The sequence below is a fragment of the Fundulus heteroclitus genome, unplaced genomic scaffold (genome assembly GCF_011125445.2).
Source record: "Fundulus heteroclitus isolate FHET01 unplaced genomic scaffold, MU-UCD_Fhet_4.1 scaffold_78, whole genome shotgun sequence".
In the NCBI taxonomy this organism is placed as follows: Eukaryota; Metazoa; Chordata; class Actinopteri; order Cyprinodontiformes; family Fundulidae; genus Fundulus; species Fundulus heteroclitus.
Window position 1 is genome coordinate 1,365,340 of NW_023397230.1, and position 14,608 is coordinate 1,379,947.

The 14,608-nt window shown below is 38.3% G+C and overlaps 1 protein-coding gene and 1 long non-coding RNA gene across 4 annotated transcripts; one reads left to right on the forward strand and one right to left on the reverse strand.

Annotated features, from left to right (window-relative positions):
* Positions 1-451: 451 nt before the first annotated feature.
* LOC105932859 (dual specificity protein phosphatase 22-B) lies at positions 452-13,748 on the forward strand. 3 transcript variants are annotated; one of them, XM_036134253.1, is made up of 7 exons: positions 452-752; positions 834-867; positions 4,678-4,760; positions 6,778-6,827; positions 7,016-7,090; positions 9,087-9,373; positions 12,115-12,202. In XM_036134253.1, exons 1-6 carry the CDS (start codon positions 732-734, stop codon positions 9,352-9,354), a joined length of 531 nt encoding a protein of 176 aa, XP_035990146.1. In that variant the 5' UTR covers positions 452-731; the 3' UTR covers positions 9,355-9,373; positions 12,115-12,202. The 3 variants fall into 3 exon arrangements, with proteins under 3 accessions (XP_035990146.1, XP_035990147.1, XP_012727610.2); XM_012872156.3 differs by having other exon boundaries at positions 462-752; positions 9,202-9,373; positions 12,115-13,748; XM_036134254.1 differs by lacking the exon at positions 6,778-6,827 and having other exon boundaries at positions 459-752; positions 9,202-9,373; positions 12,115-13,748.
* On the reverse strand, positions 9,431-12,046 carry LOC118561985. The gene is made up of 2 exons (XR_004930416.1): positions 11,173-12,046; positions 9,431-10,758 (listed from the first exon to the last, which is right to left on the reverse strand). It is a non-coding gene; the product is annotated as an uncharacterized LOC118561985 (long non-coding RNA).
* Positions 13,749-14,608: the final 860 nt, after the last annotated feature.

Below are 14,608 nucleotides of genomic sequence, written 5' to 3' on the forward strand. Positions count from 1 at the left end.
CGATTTGATGCTTTCTCTTAATATCCTGTAATATTTTAAAACATGTTGGAGCTCCTAGTCCAGCGCATCTACTGGATGAATGAATTGGTACAACCTTTTTTTTTTTTATGGACCTTCAAAGAGAATATCGTAGATGTAAAAGTATCTTTAATCTGAAACAAATTGTGGTTGACAAGTAAAAAAAACGCCACAATAGAAGGCAAATGCAGGAATTCCTCTTTCTAAGTCAAGCACGACCAGTTTAAAAATGTGATTTACTGCAGGTATTTTGAGCCTGATTGAGAAGTGCTCCTTGTATGGCCGAGCAGCTCAGCTCATGGTGACAACCAGACGTCACCCTGACATGTTCTCCTGTTTCTCCTGGCCCGCGACCATCTTTGTCTGGCTGGTATGCGTCTGTGCACGATCCCGTGACACAACCTGATCTAAATATAAACATCCAGGCAGTGTGCACCACTACTAAGGTGACATTATGTAATGCTAATCGACATGCTCGCCGCGAAAGATCCCTCGGGAGCATGAGCTGTGGACGTGTCAAAAGCTTTGTGATATTTCGGTTGACCCTCAAGAAGTCATCAAGGATGGTTGGAGGACGATGCGACGCAGCTCGCCATTTGAGAGCAATGCTGCTGTAGAGCATCGGGACTTTCTCCCAGAGGCAAGAATTTGGACATAAGGGCCTAAAAATTGTCGGACACTTGAAGTTACTAGCGTAAGACGTTGGTTCAGAGATGGGTAATGGAATAAATAAGGTAAAGTACCCTGAAGAATGAGTAAATCTCCTAAATCTCTTGTACGTCGTCCGCTCACCTCCGTTTCCTCACCCGTTTTAGATCCTGCCAGATCTCTATCTTGGCAACATTAAAGGTAAGCCATCATGTCAGTGATGAAAGGATTCAGGTTTTTTTTTTCTTCATCATTTTCAGGATAACGTAGTAAAGCACGTTTCAGTTCCTCATATGGAGAAGCATGTGGTGAATTGCTACACTGAGCTTGGTTTCTATAGAGCAGAGATGTCGCTGTGTGAAGCTGAGCGATTGAAGTGCTGCATTTTGACATGAAAAAAAAAAGAGAAAAAAAAAAGCTTTTGCACTCCTGTTTTTGTCTTTTCTGAAGTTTTTCCTGTGCGTTTGAGGTGTGCAGCTGCCGGGGGAACATAAATCTTGACAAGTGTTGTGACTGCGATGAGCGTAGGCGTGGGAGGGGATGCCCCACGCTGTGGGGGTGTCCCTGATGTGAGCTATATTCCAAATGTTTCCACAAAACAGCAAACCAAAGCATGAGGTTGCTTTTTTTTGTAATATATATATATAAATATATAAATAATGCACGTGTTGAACCATAAACACGTAGGCAGCAGCAAAAAAATATGTGGAGGAATTTTTGTAAATGTGACCTGTTCTGAAAAACGGTGTCAAATGGGAAACATAATAGCTTTCATGTTAGCGACACCTTTTTATGTTATGTTCTTTTATGTTTGTCACCTAGCCTATTTCAAGACCTTTCAACATGACAAAGGAAACAGTATGAAAGGACTGATGTTTTAAGGCTGCTCTATACAAAAAAGGTTCAAATGTGTATATCGCAGTTTGATGAGTCAGTCTCACAACTACTATATTTTAGATGGAAGTTTCTGTCAGGACTTCACCATGTTTAGGGTGTTTTTTTGGGGGTTATTTTTTAGAAAGGAAGGCTTTAAGAATTTTACATCTAAACCTTTCAAGTTTCCTCTTGTTATTTTAATGGCAGACCAATCACATCGAGATGAAACTTGATATTTGGTTGAGTAGAGGGCAACATAAAAATACTGAATTAGAGCTGAATTTCAAACATGGTGTATTCTCTGAAGCGAGTTAAATAAATCCATAGAACTGCATTGAGTTGATGAAGCTCTTGATTTGGATATCTGACGTCTTTTTCCGACGTCTTCGTGCTGCACATAAAGCCCATGAATCGGGAGTTCCCTCAAAAACAAAATAACTGGGCTGCTAATTGGTGGATTTCCATATTATCTGAACCTAAATCAATCAATCAATCAATCAATCAATCAATCAATCAATCAATCAATCAATCAACCAATCAATCGATCAATCAATCAAGTTTATATGGCACTTTTCAACAATCCAGATGGTGCTTGAACTGCTTCACATCTCTAGAGTAATAGAACATAATGTGTTCTATTAAAAAAAGACAATAAAATACCTAAAAAGATATAACAAGATTTGAAAAGGAAATATATGCAAATAAATTTAAATATATTATCTGGATAAAATGTAGATAAGTGCCACATAACCACACCTACACCTAACTATGCATCAAATGCCTGTCTGTACAGATGTGTCTTTAACTGTGATCTTAAATACTGGTAGCTCGGTGATAGATTGCGGTTCCAGAGTTTAGAAACAAAAACCAAAATCCTAAAGCAAGCGGTTCGAATGCCAAGTGTCTTGAAACCAATCAGGTTGTGAAACCAAGGGCAGGCCAACCTGTGGAAAGCAGATAAAATGCCAAATAATGTAAGAACTCATATCCAAAACAACTGTAAACTGGCTGTAGTCCACACCCAACAATCTTGGGTGTTCTGAAGGTTGCCGTCCGCCACCAGGCATGAAGCCAGCAGTCACCTCAAAACCGGATCTCTCATTTCTGTACTTTGTCTGAGTAAAGAGAAAAAATGAAAGTTGTATCAAATAAATGAAATCCATTAACAACGTTCTGTAACAGTTTCTCTGACTGCTGTTAAAAATCAAACCTATTCTGAGAAATATAATTTGGGAACTAATACGGAGGAAATAAAACAATATATTTTGCCATCTAATTCTGCTCATGGATAACGTTTAAAATCAGAGATACCTAAAAATACTTACTCTCTTCTTGAACTCTGTTACCACTTTTCCGATTTATATGTTTTACAATCTTTCTCAGTTCTTAATAGGATTGGGACATTAAAGGGAGTCGAGTTCAGACAATTTTCAGAGTAACATAAAGGGTATCAAAGCATGCCTCAAATTTTTACAATGTGCACTCATGTTCAGGTCATGTATTCAGTAACACAATTCACCAAGTGAAACAAATGACATAGATTAATTACAAACGCTAATATTTTTTATTGATTTATCTTGGTTTTCCAAAATCCAACTAAACTGTTGCAAACCAAAAAGTTGGTTAAAACAAATAAATGATACACAAAGTTCTAAAATAGCTCTAATCAAATCCTGTAAAGGTTGCAGTAGGCCTGAAACCTTTCAAATCAATCAATTTAATTTCATCAATCAATCAATCAATCAATCAATCAAAGAACTAAACATCTCATGTGAACTCTGGAAAATAACAATTTGAGAATGGATTTCAAAACTCTACATATTTTCCGTGTGGTAGAGTGAGCCTATTAGTCATGATTAATGCTTAAAATCAACAATATTTCTGATTCTCTTCTTGCATTCAACCACTTTAGGGATCTTGCGGAAGGGTCAAGGTGAAGTGGTTTCAAACAAATGCAATATTTATTGCGTTTCTTTACAATTCTCTCCATATTTAATTAAATAAGCACTATCACTGTAGTTGTTCTGTTAAGCTAACTACATCAGTTACTAAGGTAATGGTAAGTTGGCTTGTCTGCATGATAAATTCCCCAAAATAAACTGATTTCTAACATATGTCTAACAAATTAAATGTTTTTGCCTTAAAAGATTTTCATATTGGCAGTCACATAAAATTGAGGAGATCTTAACTGTAGGATGATCTGAGAGAAGAGAGGGGAGATAATTTTCCATTTTTCCCATCCATAAAAAAAAAGCTATGTTTAACATGTTAGTTTAAAGAGTTAGAGCATGAGCCTTCAATTAATATGTAAGGTCACATTTATGGTGAGGGGAGACACCTGGGCCCATGTTACCAATATGGCCTCTCAAAAAGATGACAAAAACATCACAGATGATCTGTGTATAGAAGTTAAAGAACTTTTAGTCTTACAGTATCAGATTCTAGTCACATTTAATGAACAGTTTTGTTCTTTTTTGGGCTTTTTGACTTTTATTACAGTTATTAGCCCTTTGTCAACGGCTTTAGTGCTGATTTCTGTTGCATTATACCCCCAAAGTATGTTTAATTCTTTAATGTCTGTAGAAAGGGACTCAAGATTGTATTTCTTGTGCAAACACTTTGGTGATTGGTATGCTCTTTTATATTGTTGCACCATTTATTATGTATATTAAGTCATAACCTGTACAGTTTAAGGTTGTAAAGGGTGACTTGAGCATGCCATGTAGGAGGGCTCAGTGAAGGCTTTTCTAGGTCGTCTTTGGGTGGCAATAACAGCATCCTGCACACTTGCAAAGCATGAGAAAAAAAATGCTCAAAGCACATCTGTCCATCGTGGAAAACATTTGGCTTCCTTTTAAAGAACAAAATTTGATTAAAACAATTACTGTTTCTTGCTTTTGGGCCAAGCTGTTGGACTGTTTTAGAAACACTGGTTTTCCGGTTTTTCTTTCAGTTCAAAAGAAGAGCAAAACTTTTAAACCATACGGCCATATTTGCTTGGAAGACGTCGAGGGAGGGGGGGTGTTGTTGGGCAGAGAATGCTTTATTTAGGTTGCAGCCTCCATTCTAACGTTTGTGATTGGATGCCGAATATATTTTAAATTTCAAGATCTTTCTTCAATGTGCAATCCACAGATGCACGAGACCGGGAGCTGCTGGCGCAGCACAACATCACCCACATCCTCTCCATCCATGACACAGCTGCACCCGTCCTGGAGGTGAGGACGCTTCAAACCGGCCATCTTTTATAAGCCTTTACGACCACATAACCCAAACCTTGACCCACCTGTAGAGTACATAATGTCCTATGAATTCAGTTCTCTCCCCCCACCCCCCCTTCGGCGTCTCCACTGATCAGTACTCATTGTGAAAGTGTGAAATCTCTGCGGAGCTGCTGTGTGGCTTCAGAGTTCTACAGCTGTCTCTGGATACCTTTATAAGTGAAAAGTAGGTTCCGAATTTTCAAATAATGAGTAAAATTATACAATCGTAAGCTAAGGCTCCTTGGTTTTATCTACATTACACTTTCCACCCACTGAGGAATCACTTCCTTAAACATAACTTATTATGTAAGATCATTAGTAAGATAAGAATATTCAACTAAAGTGCTATCAAAGGCATCTGAAATAGACAGATGTTCATGTTTTCAATTACGTGACAGTCATAAGACCTGGAATTCACCAGGTTTCACTGAACACAGCGTTTTCCGGTCAGCAGGGAGGCAGACGGAGTGTAAAAATGCGCTATGGCTGATGCAGCTGCTGTTTGATGTTATATTTTCCTCGTAGGATGCTTTTAGTTCAAGTCCAAAAACTCTTGAACGTAGAACTGGATAAAAAAAATGGTTCATGGGTTTTCACTAGGGGCCTTTAGAACGGCCTGGAGGTGCATTTTATTTATCATATTTGATTAAATGTGAGAAACAAATTGGATTAAAAAGAGAGAGTGAGATAGAGAGTATGTTGTATTTGAGGTAAAACAATTGATTGGAAACATTGTTGAAAATCTTCCTGACATCCCCGGTGTCCGCTTTCACAACTTTCATCCTTTCGTTGCTGAAAGCGATCGAGAAAGGTGCACCGAGTTTTCTGTACACTTTCTCCATCCATGCCAGAATGTTTCATTATATTACACAGTATCACTACCCAAACTGGTCAACCACCAAAACTTTTCAAAGGTTTTGGGCCTCATATCATGTCTCGGCCCTCACACATACAGTACTTTCTATACTTTTACTGATCCCTAATGCAAGACCTAATCTCAGAGTTTGGCCCACAATAAAATGCACGACGCGGCTTTTTTTTTTTTTTTTTTTTTAAGCCTGTGATTGAAGATGACTCAGGTCGGTTTTAGACAGAGTGGCCAGATGGGACGACTTATTTGCATACCCAACAGTCAAACTGCTGACTGATTGATTTCTTGGAAGACAACATCATGGTTCCTGAGAGAGGAAGGTAAAATTTGCAACTACTAAGTCTCTGAGGTCAGATGTGACATTTACGGTGAAGAGATGTGGTTATGGTTACCATACTGCAGAATAGAATGATGCAATGATATTTAATTAATGAAATCCTGGCAAAAAATCCTATTTTGTGTGCATAGAAATCGGTTATGGGCATGCGTGTTTGTCAGGATTGTATAGGTTCTCACAGTCGGGGTATAAAATTAGTGAGTGATGACGGTGATTACCTTTAAGATGGCCTGTGCAAAGACATGAGGTCTTCTCAGCAACTCTTTACAGACCCAGAGGGTCAGAATTTAAATAAGTGTCGCTTAGCCCGCTGATATGTTTTCGCTAATGGTTATGAAAAGTGTCTGGAGCGCTTCCAGAGTTTGCGCTGTCCCTGAGGACTCAGGGGTTTTTGCACGGGGTGCAGTCATAGCAGGATGAGGTGGTTTCTGTCCAGTTCGTGTACTATCAGCTGCCAGGTGCAAAGAACAGTAAAAACACACACACACACACACACACACACACACACACACACACACATTATGTCGTGATCTACCTTGTTCACAGGGCAGGGACTGCAAGGTTTCAGGGTAAGTCTCATGAAGAAACAGGAAGTGTGTTATATCCACTACATTTGCATACAAGTGACCTCAAAGTACAGAACGCTAAAGAGGCATTAATGTATTTAACTTTTTTCTTTTGCAAAGAAGTTGGTGTTCACAAAATAATGGGGGTAACTTCATTTGAGCGTCTCTGATTTAAGCCGTTTCCTCTTGACTGTGCAGGACATGACCTATCTCTGTATACCCGCTGCTGACCACTCAAAGCAAAACCTGTGAGTACGTAAACCAGACCAGATTCTGACATTTCGTACATGTATGCTGCAGTGATTCTCATTTACAACTCCATCTTTTTTCCTACTGATAGATGTTCATTTGATCTGTTGCTAACATGTTCACTTTGGTTGTCTTAGCCCTGCTCTGTGTTTTAATGACGCGCTGCTTAACGTGATGCTTTCACCAGGATTCAGTACTTCAGAGAGAGCATCGCGTTTATCCATGAGAGCCGGATGAAAGGAGAGGGCTGCCTTGTTCACTGGTGAGGACCGGTTTTCAGAAATGATGTATACTACTGTATTTTACACAGTAAAATATTAATCTATGTATCTATCTATCTCTCTCTCTCTCTCTCTCTCTCTCTCTCTCTCTCTCTATATATATATATATATATATATATATATATATATATATATATATATATATATATATATATATATATATATATATATATATATATATATATATACAGCAAATATATATAAGTGACCCCAAGTTTGGGGTCACTTAGAAATGTCCTTATACTTTTAAGGAATAGCATAATTTTGTAGCACATTACAGTCTAGGCATGGTCAGTATGATATTCCTTCTATAATGGAGTGGCTAGCACAGTAACTAGATCTCAGCCTTATAGAGATGTTGTAGCAGCAGCTTGACCGTATGAATTGCCCGTGGTTGAAAAAGCATGGGGGTGAAGTTTCCTCAGATTACCTCAGCAAACTGAAAGACAGCTAGCCTGCCAAAGGTCTTCGGTGCTGCAACTGCTGCAAATGGAGGATTCTTTGACGAAAGCAAGGTTTGAATGACAAAATTATAATAATAAGTGTAAATAATTAAAAATCATAAAATTAATCAATAATCAATAAAGTTTGGACTCACCTTTATCATTCAATGGCTTTTCCCTACATTGAAGAAAACATCAAAACTATGACTCAAAAGTATGTGGGATTGTGTATCAAACACAAACTTGTGAAATGACTCAAAACACCTTGTATATTTTAGCTTTTTCTAAATTGAAGACAATCAGTTGCAAAGGAATATATATAACAAAGGCAATACATATATATATATATATATATATATATATATATATATATATATATATATATATATATATATATATATATATATATATATATATATATATATATATATCCTGTGCAACTTGCCTTTAGACTATTTACAATTTAGTAAATAGTCCAATTATTTTAAGAATTAATAGTGTACATGCTCCCTACTGTGAAACATGGTGGTGCCTGCAGCCTGCTATGGGAATGCTTTTCTACAGCAGAGACAGGGAAGCTCTGTGGTTAGGTGAAGATAAAACCCTGTTCTTACCTTCCAGGAGGTCAAAAACACTAAACACAGAGCTAGAGCCACAGTGGGACAGTGCAGATAATAGATATCCATGTGTGGCATGATATCCAGCTGAGAATCTATAGCAAGACTTGGACATTTTGTTTGTTCAGACCATCTCCATCCAATTTTATAGACACACTTTTTCAGCCTATAGATGTGCTTAGCTGATAGTCAAATTCACCTCCCTCCCCCCCAAAACAAACCCACAAATGCATGCCACACTTTTCAGATTTTCATAAGTTACAAATTCTGCAAACCGTGCATCCTTTTCTCACATTTCACACAGATGCATTACTTTGTGATTGTACTTTCGTGAAAAAAAGCGGGATAACATACACTGAAGTTCAAGTTCAGAGCATGAATACCTTTACAAAGTGATGACATAATAGATTAGTTTACATTTTATGTCCTAAAAAGACTAATCTGAGCCAGAATCCCACTGTGTAAAGCCATTTATTGAGTTTGGCTGACAACTTAAGCATGAATTATGTCTCATGCTAGGTTTGTGTTGGATTCTTTTTTGTTTTTTTTTGGTTTGTTTTTTACAGAAATCCCTTTCAGATTCTGCTTTTTTGTCATGTCCCACCCATTTGAACAACATCAGAGTTAAAAAGGCAGCCGATGTGTAAAGACTTCAAAACACTGGAACTTTGCATGATTGTGAAACAGCTGACTGCTTGGGATAAAAAGAGAAACACTTCAGAGTGACGGTGTCAGAAACAGTCAGCTCGACTTCCCTGTTTAAGCAAAGTTCACCTCACAATGACTGAAAATTCTCATATTTTATTAGTCCAGGTCTCAATTTCAGCCACACCAAAAAAGACCCGACTCTCAGACTGTTCAGTTAAAAACTTTCATAGAAAATGCCCTCACCTTTCATCTTGTCTCATATCAAACAGGCAACAGCAGACATTTAACCACAGCTCCAGGAGTGGGTTTCACTTCTTTTGTACACTAAAGCAGAGACTCCGAATTGGGGCTGGATCACTAACTGCGAGGGTCTGTGCTTGTCAGCGTGGCAGGAGTGTCCCGCAGCGTCACCCTGGTGGTGGCTTACATCATGACGGTGACCGGACGAGGGTGGGTGGAGTCCCTGGCGGCCATCAGGGCCGCCCGGCCGTGCGCCGGTCCCAACCTGGGCTTCCTGCGGCAGCTGGAGGAGTTTGAAAACACAGAGCTGGCAGAGGTTAGTTGTTGTATTAAGCTACAGTTATATGAACATTTCCTTTCAACATTTTTTTTTCTGATTTCCAATATTATTCAGAGGGTTCTCAGACGATTAGAAAAGTAATTTGACTTCTGTCGATCATAATACGTATTGGGATAGAAATAAGGAAGATGGAGACACTTGTATTTGCAGTTGATTTCTTTCCTTTTATCCCTACTTTCCTTGTGTCCTTCCTTCCTTGGGCTTTGCAGGATCAATGTTTTAAAGCTCACAGTAGAAATTTCTTGAATAAGGTGTAGAAACCCTTTATTATTGGAAAGTCAGAAAAACAGAGCGAAACTTCTATTTTTGGTTTCTCTAAACAGTTTCTTGACAAACAAAGGGGATAAAATTCAATGGTTTCCAGTTCCTTCGCCTGTCAACATACTTGTTGGCAGCACAGTGGAAAAGTCAAAGACGGAAAGTAAAACTAACGCTGCTCTGAAAGTCTTTTATGATCGCTTGTGAAAGGTGAAGGTTGAGTGTCAAAGGAATCTTTACCAAACACTCATTTTTCACAGAAATTGGGTCACCCTTTGTTATTGCAAACCCTCTGAGAGAGTCGTCAAGCAGTACGATAGGTTAAAATGTCAGTTGTGATGGTCGCTTCAATAATCCTGCTTTTTTGGCTTCTATAGTGCACAAAACCATGGGCAGATTCAGGGAGTTTAGGATGTTTTCAGAGAATGAAGGCCAAAATTAAAACCATGACTTTTAAGCTATTTATTCATGTGTGATTGAGTTTTTTTTTTTACCCCTCATGTTTTCCTCTGTCTGCTGGCACAGATAACCTTTTTTTGTTAAACGGCATCAAAACTGCAGAGAAATTACGCCAGGACGTCTGCAATTAATAGACAGTGTGGTCGCTAAGAACTATGCCATATCTAGTCTCACTGATACAATGCATCCGTTGACAAGGGAGTCTACTATAGTTTCAGTCACAAGTTTACATAACGTTTATATTGGACACAAATGTCATCTTTAATTTTTTGGTTTTGAAAGACCTAATAGAACAGATTGTGTTTTTTTGTTCCTTTGTAAAACTACAAAGTGTATTTTGAAAAACAAGAATCAGGTACGTGAGTTTGATTTTATTGATATTGTGTATTGATTAAAATGCACTCATGGGTCTCTTTATTAGGTAGACCAGCTGAAAGGCTTGTTAACACGTAAAGCTATGAGAAAAACCACATGGCAGCAGCTTAGTGTATTTTAGGGACGTGGAGGTGGTGAAGATGACTTCCTAAAGTTTCAACAAAGTACAGGATGTGGAAGAAAGGGGATTCAAGTGACTTTGAATGCAGCATGAATGTTGCTTCCAGGCTGGCTGCTCCGAGTATTTCAGAAACAGACCCACCAAGGTTCTCACAAACGATCGTCCCTTTAGACCAGGGTCTAAAACAGAGAAAATTCAGCATGCGCTGCAGTCGTGTAGAGGAAGATGCTTTGATATCAGGAGAAAATGGGCAAACTGGTTTAATGGTGCTCTCAAAATTCGAAAAACGGCTAAAATTAATATACCCAAATTAAATTAGATGCTTCTCTTGAACTCTTTGGATTAGAGGTAAAAGCGTGGTGTCTCTGTAAAGCTAACACTTTACATTTTTCAACTAAGAAGTGGCTGGTTGGTGTACCTCAGTTTCTTTTGCCTTCCTTATGTGTAATGTGGACTATAATGTGAACCGGAGTAGCCAAAGAGAAATTTTGCTGCGGTGACAAATAAAACATTCTTGATTCTTGACTCACATAAAACTCTCAATAAGTCATTTTTAAGCAACCTCATGAATCCAAAATCCTCAGTTCAAACAAGTATACCCAAGTACAAGGTGTTTAAATGTGTCACCAATGTACCAGGATGCAGAAGAAGACTTGATATGGACAAGCCAAACGCCTTTTGGAGAACATTTTCCCTTCAGAATTAGTCAAGCAAGACTAATTTTTAGTTATTTTTCTCACTTTGAGGCCTTCAAACCATCAAGCAGGTCGGTGGTAGCCTCATGCTGTGGGACTGTTTTGTGGTTCAAGAAGTCTTTTACTCCACTGTCAATCAGCTTCCTTTTTAAAAGCAGCATAAACATTTAAACTGTTCATAACGCTTTACTGCCAGATATAAACCAAATTGTTGCTTTGGATCAATGACAAACCACTGGCTAGAGCAGAAAAAGGTTGTTTAAAACTGGACAACGTACAGCATATCTTCATTGAATGGAATAGACAACAGATACAGCAGCCGCCACGTTTTAAACCATGTTAAGAACAAAAAGCATAAAGATAATAGTGATGCAACACGACGGTAAACCTGCCTCAGCTAACTCGTATGCTGTTAGAATCCAAACTAGGTGTTTACATTTTCTAAATGTCATGACAATCTTCAACGAAGGCACTGGAATGACTTATTCTGTGAAGGTGTTTGTTGAGTAAAGAGTCAAATCTTTATGCTTCCATCTAACTACATCTCTACTACTTTAGTATATTATACTAGTTGTGATGGGAAGAACAGAGGTTGGGATGCAAGCCTTTGTATTGACCGTCTGTCAGCTGTTTTCTCACAGCTAAAACCACCAAGCATTCTTCAGCAGTGCGAGCTTCGGAAAGACAAGAGAACTACTGACCAAGCCCACTTGAAAAGATCAAATGCAAAAAGATAAAAAATAAAAAATACAAAGAAATCAGGGTGACTTTTTCATAACACATTAAAGCTCTTTGTCCCCTCCTTTCAGTATCGAGCCTGGTGGACGGAGAAGTACAAGACGAGCTCCTTTAATGACGACGAGGAGGTTCAGAATCTTTTAAAGAGAAAATCTGGCAACAGCGTCGGCAGCAGCTCTGCACCGAACAACGTTCCCACAGCTCTGGGAACGAGTCCCACCTGAAGGAATGATGGTCCGGCTCTCGCCTCCCTGACCCCCGAGAATCTGAAGGCTGTCGGGATCGAATCAGCGGGAACATTCATCCGGCAGTTCCTGTGAATCGATGATTGGTTTGTAGAACGGCCGGGGGATTTCATACCTCTGTTGTCATGTCATGTCGCGGCCTCTAACTGTCAAAACAACATGCAAGGGCAGCCAAGCGTGATCCCAAGGAAGTATGTACATGAACTCCTGAGTGCGAGCACACATTTAGCAGCGTACACTCCCCCTGTCAGTTATGTTATGCTGTGTCTTGAACTTGAATTTGAGTATTAGTTTCTATGTAGAGAGTAGAAACTAAAGAGCTACATGTTTCCCAGTAAAAAATATCACAAGGTGTGTGTTTTTTTTTTTTTTTTATGACTTGCACTATTACTGATACCCTTTGAATTTATTCGTATTGTCTTAGGTTCAGCTGAGAGTGGCATCTGCGTAAAAGCTACACAGGATTGCATAAGGCGTAGTTAAACCTCTGTCAATGTCAAATTTCTTCCAAGAGGAGCGTGTTTTCAAGCTTTGCAGATGAAACCCGCTGAGTGAGTGATGGGTTAATTTCCAGCAGATTCATTCAGATTTGGCTTAAGAAGCACAATAGTGTTTTTGCTTTTTTTTTTTTTTTTTTTTTTTACTGTGCCTTATAAAAGTATCTGTAACCCCTTAAACCTTAGGAATTTTTTTCTGTTAGGTTACACCCACAATTTTTTTTTTCTTTTACTGAGACTCTGTTATTGATCAACACATAGAAATAGAGAATTGTGAAGTGGAAGGAAAGACTATGCATGGATCTTATTTTTTTATTTTATTTTGTTTTTTTTAGAAAAGAATCTAAGAAGTGTTGCATACATATTTTTTCATCCCTCCTGAGTCATTACTTTGTAGAAGCACATTTTGCTTCTTTCGGGTTATATCTCAGCCAGCTTTGAACATCAGAAGACTGGGATTAAAACCCATTGTTCTTAGCAAATTAGCTGATCTTATGTGGACTCTTGACTCTGAACATCCAACATTCAAGCCATGCAACAGATTCTGATTTTTTTTTCTGGACTTTGACTAGGCCATCCTAACAATTTAACCATCTTTAATGTAAAACATTCCATTGTAGCTCCCACTGTCTGTTCCGGGCTGCGTCTCCGGTCTTATGTGTTTCTGGAGCCTGGGACAGATTTTCCTTCAGACAAACAAGAACTTCTTACAGCTCAACAAAGACCTTCTTGCAGAAAAGAATAATAGTTGTCCCATCAACAGATTTGCCTCCCAGGGCTCCTTCTCTGCTCTCCTTGTCCAGCCTGTCAGATACGACTATGTCTCAGAGGGTTTCCATTTGAGCCATGTTATTTTCTAGTTCCAAGTGATAAATTAATCAGTGCTCCATGACGTGTTCAAATCTTGGAATATTGGTTTAAAATCTAACTCTGCATTAAACTTCTCTGCAACTTTAACATTGACCAGTCTGCTGTGTTCTTTGATGCAGTTTGTCCACTAATGTTTTCCTCTGAGGCCTGAAGTCACAGATCAGGTGGATTCATACTGAGATTATATTGCCCTCAGGTGGACTCTGATTCCTAATTTGGTGTCTTCTGTCACTGGAATTTCATCCCGAGTTGTTGCACAAGGATTTATGTAGGGAGATCAGAGTAAAGGTGGAAAGAGAATAATAAATGCTACACTTTCCAGATAATTTATTTTTAAAAAACTGTGTATCCTTTCACTTCTATTTCACAATGATGTACTTTGCATTGGCCTTTAGAGCATATCCAAAATATTGGTAAAACCTCAGCTGAAGCTATAAATAAAAGACAGGTTTGAGGGGCTGTGCGAGGATTACTCATGTTTTATCAAACAAGGCATGGTCCTAACATCACTTCTTTTAAAAACGGCTTAAATTATATAATTCTAACCCAAAATTTAACTTGCTTTGATTAGGGATTACAAATCCTTTAAAAATGTTCATTTCATATGAAAAAGTTTAATTTTCTTAACTCTTGTGTTTTATTTAAAATCTCCACCTGTGAAACTATTGAACTCAGTAATTTTATTTGTGGAATGTAGGCTTCAGGGGAAGTTCACAGCAGATCTCAAAGCAATATGTGTTCTGTATTTGCAGTAATTTCATCTATTTCTGTTTTAAAGTTTCATGAATCAGTAGACTGAGTTTGGATAGTTATTAATATGGTTATTAAAACCCATTTTTGAGCTGAATAACATGTACTTCTACTTCTATTTTTTAAGGCTCAACAATGGTAACAAAAGCCTGTCCATAAACTTTTAAATTTGTTCTGTTTCTGAAAACACATTTGAGTCATTT